The sequence below is a fragment of the Pholcus phalangioides genome, unplaced genomic scaffold, assembly GCF_987345545.1.
Source record: "Pholcus phalangioides strain wild (caught in Gottingen) unplaced genomic scaffold, Ppha-v1.0 ptg000009l_1, whole genome shotgun sequence".
Classification (NCBI taxonomy): Eukaryota; Metazoa; Arthropoda; class Arachnida; order Araneae; family Pholcidae; genus Pholcus; species Pholcus phalangioides.
The window spans coordinates 37,488,005-37,500,594 of NW_028301602.1; the positions used below are offsets into that span (position 1 = coordinate 37,488,005).

Below are 12,590 nucleotides of genomic sequence, written 5' to 3' on the forward strand. Positions count from 1 at the left end.
ACATGATATTTTGGTTCCTTTTCCTAATATCAACGGTTCACCAGTAATTCGGGACAGAGGAAACTTGGCTATGTACCCTGTATATAAAAATAAACCACCGGGAATTTTGGAAATTTAAAATCGTGACTGCTTATTCAAAAAATGTCCCGTTGATTTCCAACCGCCAAAAATTTGATCCCGACGACGATAAACTCTTGAGTCATAGATCGAGAAAATTCTTTCGTGACACATGACATACGTAACATGTCATCAGCTGCATAAACATGAGAAATTAGCTTCCATTTCTTCGTGATGTTAAACACCTCATTTTTCACCCCATTCTGGACGAGGACGATCGCAATTCTCCCAGGCCAATAAAATAAGTATCTATGTGAAATCAAATTCGATCCGCAAACACATTTCGGATCGCCATTAAAACTGTAGAGACCTTTTCAAAATATTTATCGTTTCCAGAGATATTCGTCAAGATTGTTCGCAGAAATTAAGCTGAGGTAAGTAGTGCATGTACAAGATTGGTTTTCCATCCTATATAATAATATCCGGTCGCCAATAGTATGTAATTTGATTGACATGGTAATGTGTTTGCTCCATCATTGAAAGAAGTTTCCTGGCGTTTTAGAACCGTGGTTCAGTCAGAAATAGTTGTTCCACCTTCAGCTCGGCTTACCAAATGCTATTCATTGAGTCTTATCAAATCCAGGAGATCACTTCTGGATCTTCACTGAAAATGTATACCATAGGTGCGGATGAAACGTCTGGTTTAAACCCCTTTACAATCACGTAGGAAATATTTCATTCAAATCCCAGTGAAAGAAATTCAATTCAGTTCTCTGCGTTTTCTCTCTTCTCTCCGCATCGTCGTGAAACTTTATTGTAACCCTATGAACCGAAGTTCCCCCCCCCCTTCTTTCAATAATCCTGTTAATGATTTTTTTTTCACATTCAATGTATCTTTCTACTACATATTACTCTATGCACTCAAGAGCGTAAGGGAACATGTACGGTGGGGGCGAAAAATAAATCTACTTGCGATTTATCTACTATACACTACTACTATATACTACTCTTATCTACTATACTATTTTCTCTCTTCTATTTTTTTCTTTCCCCCTTCTTCCTTTTTCTAAAACGTGCGAGCAAATTTACCAATTTGATCGCCGATGCATCAGATAGAGATCATTCAAATTTGTTGCCAAAAGCCTTTACGTGAAAGGGGTGTTATTTCACACATGGAAACCAGCTCTTAGCCAGGTATCTTATTCCAATGACACCGACCGTGAAAGCTTACACTATTTTATTTACTAATCGTTGTGCGAAGCAAGGCAAAAGACATTTATTCAAGGTGCGTTAATGAAGCATTTTGATATAGGTTCATAAAGATTCTTCTATAGGTTCTTATTATTAAGTTTCATGTACAGAGTGTCCCATAAATTCGTAAGTAGTTTAACAATTTATAAAAATTGAAAGAATTGGTATATTTGAATGCGGGTAGCAATAAGTTATTATCACGAAGAGGATTCTTTTTTAGCACAAGAAGGAAATTAGTTCAAATTTTAGTCGATGGAGGGCACGGCATGAAAGAAAATCACAGAGTTCCGAACCTCGAGTTTCCAGAGTTTCCTCGACCTTTCTTTAATCTCTTCTATGTGCAAAACATTCATAAAGGCGATTTGTGAAGGAGGTAAAACAGCTTCACCCAAATAGTGATTTATCCTATAATTATATAAATCACTATCAGATATAATTCTCACCACGATGAGAATTATGTATGCACCAGTAACAGAAAAAATTCAGGAATGAGCAGTTAATCGTATATCTGCATTTTAAAGGAGTCTGAATCGTATGTTTCCTGTGATTTGCATCGTTCAGTGCCCTGTATCGACAATTATTTGAACTATTTTTGAGTACCAAAAAAAAAAAACCCACCTTCATGAGAATACCTTTTTCGGAAACCACATTCAAATGTACAAATCCTTTCAATTTTTATGATTTTTTTTTAGTAGAGCAGTAGGTTTGCCTGTTCTCTGCGGAGAGCCTTTCTTAATTGGGAGTCTGGCATAAAAAGAATAGTGGTAACCTCGGCACGAGGACCAATGACCGTAAACATACTGAGACAGGACATTCCCGTTCGGACGTGAGTTTCAGAACGATTTCAACGTGTTTTTAAACTTTTCACGACTAAGGGAAACATTTTCTCCCATTTTAAAATTGGTGATTGTCGTATTTAATTGTAACCTTAACTGAACTTTTTATACAGAATGTCAAAATAGAACGTGTGCCGAACGCAATTACGTAAACGGGAACGGTTAGAAGAAAAAAAAAGAACTGTCAAATCAAAATAATAATATAAAATGACAGTTACATACTAATATTTACTCTTAGCAACCTTATAGTCCCGTAAGGGTTAAATTCAAACCCCCAGGCAGACACTGGTTAATAAAGAGAAATTTATGTGATGTATGGCAATAATCAATATGCAAATTATCATAATCAGAATTACCTGACTGATGCAGAAGACTCCGAAATCGGTACTTTATTAGCACCACCACCACTTGTACTCAGGGGGATTGATACGCAAGATCGATTTTTGAAGGGGAGGGCACAAAAGATTTTTTTTTTCCAAATAAATTTAGGGTTACCAACCTTCAAAAGGCATTTAAATTAACAGAGATTTATTTAAAACAGCGTTTTTTTTAAAGGTATTTCCTTTCAATATTTTATTTATTTTTGGCTTGGAGGAGGGGAGGGGGGGGGGTGCCACTATGCTTTCCTCTTCCTGTGCGTACGCCTATCTTTAACTGATGTGACATCGAATGAATTTTAGACTGGTTGGCTGTCTGATGGATAAAATTTCATTCAGACATCCACAGATCGTCTGAAGTTGTTTGAAGTGTGAATTAAGCTTCCAAAATACCACTTATATACCGACGGCATTTCAATGTTTGAGGGACTGCGTATCAGACGAGTTCATCCAACACCTTCTATAGCAGAAAGCCTCCGCGCGAAGCTCGTGACGTCACCGAAGTCGTCCGTTTCACCTACAGTCATTGAATATACTGCAAACAAATTTAAAGATTTCGCATATTACGTCGGCCTGCTATATCCAGTGGCTCCAGGTAAAATGGACGACTTCAGTGACGTCAAAGCTGCGCGCGGAGGCTTTTTGCTTTAGAAGGTGTTGGTTTATCTCAATGATATTTAATAATATTTCATACCATCACACTCTCGGTAAGGAACCTATAAAAGAGAGTGAACTCGTCGTCCTCCATCTTTTGATAAAAAAGGTTGGTTTGCCGCTTCAAGTGATGTCTAATCGTAAAAAAAAAGTAAGATAGGGTTTGGCGCTCCAAGAGATGGCTTAGAGGTCTGGAAAATTGGATAGGGATCGGAGATTGGCTATAACAATTGGCCATTGGAAACCCTAGGCCAACTCATCATCCACCATGTGCAAATTGGGACGTCAGTATTATCGCTTTACGCCAAAATAGAGTTGCTGTAATATGGCTGACAGAGTGGCAAATAACCATCTTCCTTTGGCGATTTTTGTCCAGATGGCATTCGGTGCGGCAATCCTCACTATTTTTTTTAAATGATTTCCGGGACATTACTAGGAGCAGCAACCCTGATTGCAGGCCAATAATTCCGCTAGTGATTTCAAGGTCACCTTAGTCATATCATAGTGATAATACTGACGTCACACTTTTGTTCAAAAATGGTCGATGAGTCCGCCTTGGATTTCAAGTAGCTCTACGCTGGGGCAAGAGAGGGGAAGTTGGCTGATATGACTTTTAAAAATTCATTGTCGCCATGGCTAAGGCGCACAGAATATATCGAAGAAGACGCATCGCCCTCCATCTTAGAGTGACAAAACAAGTTTTCTTTTAAAGTGCTTGAATGCCGTGGTGGTAAGATGCTCGTCTACCACCATGAAGACAGCCTTAAGGTCCCAGGTTCGAACCGAGAGGAAGAATATAGATAATAAGATATTTTCCCTAACGAGCTTGAGGCGATTTCCGATTGATGGCGCCTTTATTTCCAGTCCAACTCGTTAATGGCACTAAATGGCAAAATAACGATATATGTAGCCCTTTGGTGAAGTAGTAGTTTTTTTCCTGTTAGAAGTGGTCTTTATATAAGCCAAAACAAAAAAAAAAAGTGGTCGAGGGAGCAACTATTGGCTGCAGCCAAAAAAATATTAAGACGTTTTACTTTTATGCACTAAAAATGAAACGTTGTTGCTGATTGGTAAGAAATCTCGAAATTCAGGTTTTTCATGAATATATAGAGCATAAAAGTACTTGCCCTTCAACGACAGTGGTGTGTGGCTGTAAATAGATTAACCATCTGAATCGGTGATGGTAACTCGTAGGTGGGGGAGGATTTTTTAGCGTTTGCGGGAAATTCTGAGAGTTTTTATCAAATAAAAAGAAATATATTTTGACTTAGTTTAAAATTTTGTGCAATGCTTTTCTAAAGCTAAATACAGTATTTGGCAAAGTATTTTTACCTATAGATGGCAGCACATTAAGTCTGGCTTTGTGGGGGGGAAACACTTACTGAAAAGGAAAAATTTTGAGGAAAATTTAATCTCGATGAGATTAGTAGTTGAACGAAATATTTTTGTTCATATAATAAGTAATGGTTTAAAATAGTCAAGACTGCATCATCATTTCTCATTATCATATTATTTTGCTAAAACTAACGTTATTTGAGATAGTAATGAAAATTTTTTTAGGACATTTTTCGTTTCATAGGGCATATTTACAGTTTTTTAAGAGCATAAATGCATTTTTTATGGAACATTTTTTAGAAGTTTTTAGAGCATAAAAATCCTAGCTCTACTGATTAGGTATATAATGGAGGCCCTGTCTTCGTGATCATCTTATAGCCGATATTTTGTCGATGTCTGTTCCAAATGTCCACACACACACACAGTATTGTATATGCGTGAATGCTCGAGTATGAACAAATAATTTCTCAAACAATGATGAACTTACACTTTTGTTGGTTGTCAAAACGAAAATTTTATTTGCTATTCTCTCGTTATCCTTGGGAAGTTGAAAGAATACTAAATTAGTCCGTTACTTGCCTCAATGTTGGAGATGGATATAATATGGTATATTCAGCGTTCTTTTTATTTTATTTCAAATACACTCACAATCAGGCAAAAATGCAAAAAACACAGTGAAAATCAAAACACAAAACAGTACAATATAGACAAAAAACAAGAAAGAGAAAAAATAAACACGCACACTTTGGGACCTATAGGGATTCTAGCGTTGGTTACTATGGAATTTTAATTGGTTAACCACTTTACGATCAAAGGACGTAATATTACGTCCAAGCGCCATTGGAATGAATTCAAACAAGAATTCACTTTGTTTTCTTTCCTCTCTCCTGATCATCCCGAAGCTTTGTTGCAACCTTACGATTTTTTTTCCTTTTAGTTTTTTGTATACCCTGTGATGGTGATTTTTTCCCTCACATATGATGTATCTTTCTTATAAGAGTGAAAGAAAAAGGGTAGAGTGAGGGGGAAAAAGCAATATAGAACTTTGTACTTACATTTTCTTATCACCTTATCTTTTATATATACTATCCTACTCGTTTATTTATGTGGTTTTTTTTCTTCCCTTTTTCAAACGTGCAGTTAGGTTAGGACAAGGTTACTATATTTATTGTCGATTCGTCAAATAGAGAGCATCCGAATTTCTTGCCGATTCGCTTGTAAAGGAAGGGGTTAACATAATATTTGCTCTCGTTTATTTAAGTAAATTCAGGCGGAAATGATGAGAGATTACAGTTTGTTATTTTATTTTCGATAATTTTTTTTTAAACATTAAATCAAAATATCTCGCTGTATTATATCTGCATTATTTACGTTTTTTATAATTGACAGAATGCCTTTTGGGGAATTTGTAACATTAATAATACTTATGCTGTGGAAATAGTTCATTATTTTTGGAGCTGTGTAGGAGTAGCTTTTTTTAGTGTTTGATTTGTTTTTGGAATCTTATATATAAATGTGAAAGTATGTCTGTCTGTCTGTGCCTTATACAAATCTACAGTTTTAGGCCGATCGTCGCCAGATTTTGCATATATACCAAACAGGACCGGGATTGAACCGTAGGCTACTTTAAAAGTTCGTCAGAGCTGGGCAAATGCCTGAAATGGACGAAAAACTGTCGGGCAACAATGGTTTTGGGGCCTCAACAATTACTTTCGGAACGTTTACTTTGGTTACCGTGGTTTCCTAACAATGCGTTTCAGACGTGTATATATGCCTTTACAATGGTTTGTCACACCTTTAATTCTGCCATTATAACAGTTTATGCCTTTATAACGGTTTGTAACTTTTCCAATCCTCCCAGTAATTGAAGAAAACCTGGGAAGAGCGCCGGGTATTTCTGCTAGCCTATATACAGGGTATCCTGTAAGTGCTAATGCGGCCTTTATCTCATCAACCAATTAATTGAAGAAAACCTGGGAAGAGCGCCGGGTATTTCTGCTAGCCTATATACAGGGTATCCTGTAAGTGCTAATGCGTTCTAACTGGATGTGCCAAAGGAGAAGACGTCTTCATTCCACGTATCCCAATTATCACTGAAGAAATGCCATTCACTTTCAAGTGATTACAGTTCCCGATTGGTTTAACTTTTGGCATGACAATCAAAAAAGCGCAAGGCCAGTCGTTAGCAGTGGCAGGTATCAATGTACTTGAGCCCTGTATTTCTCACGGACAGCTTTTAGTTGCCTGTTCGCGTGTTGGTAATCCCAAAAATTTGTACATCTACACACCAGATGGCAAAACAAAAAATATTGTGTATCCACAAGCGATTGCTTCAAGTTTTTAATTAAAATATTTAAAAACAAAAGTAATTTTTTCTTACTTGATGCAGAAATTTTTTTGATTAAGAATTAATAAGCTATATATACGTATATAAATTTTTTACGGGGCGGGCAACGTCCCCGGATATCAGCTAGTGTGATATATTCTTTATATCTTTGGCTGAATTTCAATTTTGGTTGATATCTTATGATTTTATTTTATTTTATCTTTGCCGCAGATTATGTCTATATCAAGACAGATGCTACTACTAGCAGCTTGGGTGCTTTGCATACCAGCGACAATGCATGCACAAATTTCTGCTGCTAGTGTACCGGCTGCTGGTGGTGCGCCTGCTTCAAATGTTCCAGCTGACGGCTCGGCAGCAGCGGGCAAAGATGCCCAATCAGCGGCTGGTGGTGCGACCGATGACAAAGCAGCTTCTTTAAAATCTTCTGCAGATGCAGCATCTGCTTCGGACGCTAAACCTGCTGCGGAGGGAGCTGATGCTGGAAGCGTAGCGGCAGCCAAACCCGATGCAACTGCGGCAGCTGATGCTTCCACCGTTGGAGGTGCAACTGATGGCAACGCTACTTCAATCTCGCAAACCGTTTCCGGCTCAACCCCTCTGAATGGATCGGCCGTAGATGGGGTAGCCTCTCAAAATTCTAGTGAAAACGCCGCACCAGAAGCTGACGGTGCGAGCAATTCAACCGAACCAAAGGGTTCTGAAGGAAATTCCACAACCGCCACCGCTGATACGAATGCAAATAATTCGAGTGATGCGTCTTCGAGTAATCTCGCCACGAACGCATCCGACACAGCGAAAGAAGCGTCAGATGGAACACCTCTCGCTGGAAATGTTCCGGATGGTGGTAACGTATCGACGCCAATTTTGGACGAATCTCAAAATTCAAGTTCTGTCGCCGCTGACGGTGTCAATACGACGTCACCTCAAGTGGATTCACCTGCAAATGGCACTGGAGTTTCAACGGACGCCGCTACAAAAGCAGGTGGTGATGGTGCAGCAACTGCAGACGCTGGTGCGGTAAAGCCACCTGATGGGGCAGGATCAGCCGCTGTAGACTCAACGAAATCTTCGGATGCGGCAGAATCAGCAAAGGTTGCCGATGCCGGGTCGGAAAAGCTCCCTGACGCTGCAGGGTCGGCGAAGACACCGGGAAGCGATGTGGTAAGGTCTTAAGCAAATGTTCTTGAACCCTTATAGCGGCAATCCCAAGATATCTCGTCTAACTTGATCCCCCTTTATTTTGGCAATCCCGAAATAGCTTGAAGTCTTAAAGCGCTCTCATTTCGCAAACCCCAAGCACAGATACCGTTGTGAAGTTTTTTTCTCCTAATAACATATTTTTCTTTCCCCCCTCCACCGTTCTTTCAATCAACTACCAATGGGAGGAGTCGGATTTTGTTCCAAGTCAGATAACAGAAGGGAAAGAGACGATGATTTTCTTTTTTCCCTTTGAGGTAGCATAGGATTGATTATTGCATGCAGCAAAAATAACATAAAACTATAGTTTCTCTTCTCTTCCTTGCATTTCTATTATTATTTCCAGTGGTGGGAGGAGGGCATTTACCAGATCACGCCCAATCGAGAAAAAAAATTTATTTTCTTGAAAATAGGTGGCGATTTCTAGAAGATTTAGTGATTTCTACTGGAAGTTATAATGCGGATAAGGAAAAAATTTAAAAACCACTAGGGGGAGGTCTCGACCTTAGATAAATTCCGAAACAGATTCTCAGCCGCCTCGTTGGGCATTTTGGCTGTTGTGGTGTTGTATTTGTATTTGTATAACAATTATAAAGAGTCTTTATACTGGCAAACCCTTATATTGATTTTATTATAAATTGATAGTGTGAAGAATAAAAAATATACATGGGTTTATATATAATCTCCGGGCTGCTAGGCCAAAGCGCTGTCAACTTACTTCTTGTAGGAGCCAAGGTATTAGCCATTGTTTACTCAAACCTTATATGCCAACTTCTTCCCCTCCCAACTTAAGACAACCCAATGGATCTTGTATTGTAACCCTAGCTTTTACCATCCCTCTCCTCGGGGGCGATGTTGCGCACTTTGGGAAACACTGTACAGACCATAGTTTCGCAACCTTTTTTGTCCCATCGCCCCCTTCTTCAGAAATTTTTTTCTCTACCCCGCCCCCCAACGCAATCTAACCCATAGGATCCTATGTTATACCCGTAACTTCTACCGCCCCCCTGGAACATTCCATCGCCCCCCGGGGGGCGTTAACGCCCACGTTGGGAATCACTGGTATAGACGGTGGAAAAGTTTTCTATAGTATAATACTTTGTGGAGTACTTGTGAATCGGGGGGGGGGGACCTTCAATTTTTTTCGAGTCACGTGCCTCACGTGCATAATAGGGCCTCATTAGTATAAAACCTGTTCCAGTGATTTTGGAAATTAAGTATGCAAACCGGTAGGCTCGTAATCTCAGCCAGATGGGGTGCTCTTGTATATTCTTTGCCCGAGGGTCCATGATGCTCTTGACATAACCCTGATAAAATTCGAATCATCGTAATGTTAATCTTTGAATACAACATGAATAGGGGCGCTTACTAGGAGTGAAATCGACCCCCACCGTCGCCACAGAGGTAGTCGGCTGAAGTTGGTTTTCTGTGGTTCCCAACTTCATGGCGAGAATGCGAGCCGATCTCCCCGTTAAAAAAGTCTCGCTACAGAGAGTAACAATTCTACAACGCTACGAATGTTCAATCATTATACTTCACTCACAATTTGAAATGTAGATGGCACCATTAATTCACACACACCACCATAAAAACACCCAGACTGTTATACACATATACTCAGACTTCCGGCACAACTCAGGCGGTAGTAAATTGCTCATGGCCATAGATCAGAGTTGTGCTCGGTTTGAAAGAAAGAAAAAAAGAAGTTTGAATTTGAGACACAGTATAATTATCAACATCGACGACTTTTGGATGCTTCACTGAGCACTGCGGTGCTTGCGAACGACAGGTTGATGTCTGATTTAAATCATTTATTAGATGCCAATATAAAACCGTTCTTTCCAATACAAAAACCAATTGATAGGTTTCTGAACTCCACGCAAGATAGAAATTGAAATTTTGAATTTGTTCAAGTTTTTTGTGACCAGATTTCAATAAGATACAAAGATATAAAGCCAACTCGCTCTATCCCTCCTAATTTTCGCCAAGTATCGTCTACAACTAGTAGCAGTAAGGCCGTAGTGGGGGGGGGGGGGAAACTTGCGGGTCCCCCCTTCCCTGAAATGTAAGAAAATGCTTAAAAAGAGGGGGAAAGATGGCCAAATCTATTGTTATATCACTTTGGTCTCCCCCCCCCCCCCGCGAAATGCAAGTAGTCCCCCTCCGAAAGAAATTTCTGGCTACGGGTCTCAGTAGCAAGATTAATGATAAATTATACTAAATTATGCTCTCCGGATAACTCAAAAATGGACAAAATCCTTTTTTTTTGTCAATTTTTCCAATTTCTTCCCCCGGTTTGAAGGACTTGTCCTTCATTGGCATTTGGTCAAGGCCTCCACAAGGGCGAGCTGACAGTGCTCTAGCCCTGGGACCCGGGACAATTCTTATTCTTTTTTTGCTTTTTCACGCTATGAATTAACTATAGAAGGACCATTGGAAAGTCTGACCGGGGGCTCGCAAAAGATCCCAACCTAAGAGCCCTGCTCTAGGATGTGAAAGCCATGCATTTGGATACCCCCCCCCCCCGATCATATTTATTATAAATAGGCTGAACATATTTACTTGAGAAAAATACGAGATATAGTGCTTCTAAATACGGGAAAATACGGGACATGACCAAAAATGATACCAAAATTAAGCAAAGTCGCCAACGATGGCTGAAACGAAAATAGGTCGCCAATCACGGGAAATGAAGCCCTACAGCAAATTGCAGTGAATTGAAGAAAAACATGTTAGATGAACATTTTTATTGAAAGTCGAATTATTATAATGTAATTTTTGAGTTGTGGGTAGATAACTTTAATCGTTGATTTGAAAAACAAAAAGTCAAGTTGGCTTCGTTGAAAATAATGGGAAAACCGGGACATTTTTACAAAAAAGTCGTGACGGCCAGAAAAATAGAAAAAATGAGGGACTGTCACGGGAAATACGGGGCATATAGTCACCCTAGTTATAAGCATAATTTGCATAAATCATTTATAATGACTCTTTTCATGAACTCTTTTCGTGTTCATGTCTTCATATGAATATAAATTGTTTTATTTGTTTATTTTTTAGGCAAGTAAAACTCCAGACGCTGGTGCTGCAAAAGCTGTTAAACTCTAAAAAAAAAGTTCTGAATTTAAGAGAACTGGAATATTTTGTGTTTGTTGGAAGTAAATAGCCGATAAAATTATTTGTATAAAGGGGATTTGTTTGTACGTTCATAAAGATATAAAACGGTTCAGGCACACAATGTGCGTGAACGAGAGAGCTCGTCTACCAATCTCAAAAGAAATATGCCGATGTTGAAAATATTAACAAAGGAAGAGCTGCCGAGTTCATCGATCATCACAAATCACGATGTCCTGAAGCAAGAAGGAAAAAGGTGCAATGACTACTATTTTGTACCGTACTAAACGCAATCAAATACGCATAAAATTGTATGATGTAATGAACAATAAAATTTTGAATGTGATTACTCACGGAACCTCAATATTCGAATCAATTTTGAATAAAGGAATTTTTGTTTTAGTGCCATTCACATGCGAACAAGTGACAAAACAATACTATATTACAAAACTTTCACACGTATAACAAAGTTTTTGCATTTCCCGTAAGTTTCGTATTAATATACTTATATATATCAAGAGGGTGCGAAAATAAAAAGTTCACAAAAACGAATAGTTTTCCGACTTCGTTTTAATGTATGTGTGCAAAAGTGAACACCTGTGCGGTGGTTAAGCATAATCACCTGTTACCTGGATAAACTAACTTCCTTTGCTTCTATGATTACGTGACTAAGGCTTTGGGTAAGAGCAAAAATGTCGACGTTGTTTACCTTGATTTCCAGAAGGCATTCGATCGGGTCCAACATGGCAAACTCTTGAAGCGTTTACACGAGATTGGAATAGGGGGCAACTTGCTGAATTGGATAGAATCGTGGTTAAGAGATAGGTCGCAACGAGTTATGGTGAACGGGGAATTCTCTGGTTGGACAGACGTCACAAGTGGAGTTCCTCAGGGAAGTGTCCTTGGCCCCATACTTTTTTCACTTTTTATCGATAAACTCGATCAGGGTATCGATGGAATTACTAGCAAATTCGCAGATGATGTGAAGCTAATGGGGGTAATCGGGAATGAAAGCGATAGGGAGTTGCTCCAGACCAACTTAAACAAGATTGCAGCATGGGCAAATGAATGGAGCATGACGTTTAGCGTAGATAAGTGCATGGTCGCTCATTTTGGTTCGAACAACCAACGGTTCTCTTACGAGTTGAATGGTGTCACTATCCCGGATGCAACTAGAGTCACCGATTTGGGAATTCTCATTGACGAGCGACTTAAGTTTTCTGAACATTGTTCAGCGGTTGTCAAAAAAGCGAATAGAATGCTTGGTCTCATTTTCAAAAAGGTCTCTTCGCGTTCTCCTAAAGTCATTCTTCCTCTTTTTCGAGGCTTAGTTCGTCCTGGACTGGAGTATGCTGTAAGGTTTTGGAGACCATACCTACAGAGGGACATAGACTTGGTTGAAGGGGTGCAGAGAAGAGCTACGCG

The 12,590-nt window shown here is 39.2% G+C and overlaps 1 protein-coding gene across 1 annotated transcript; it reads left to right on the forward strand.

Annotated features, from left to right (window-relative positions):
• The first annotated feature begins 132 nt into the window (after positions 1-132).
• LOC149083021 (uncharacterized) lies at positions 133-11,529 on the forward strand. The gene is made up of 3 exons (XM_089236118.1): positions 133-491; positions 7,068-8,018; positions 11,112-11,529. The coding sequence occupies exons 2-3, from the start codon at positions 7,071-7,073 to the stop codon at positions 11,157-11,159; spliced, it is 996 nt and encodes a 331-aa protein (XP_089092244.1). The 5' UTR covers positions 133-491; positions 7,068-7,070; the 3' UTR covers positions 11,160-11,529.
• The last annotated feature ends 1,061 nt before the right edge of the window (positions 11,530-12,590 follow it).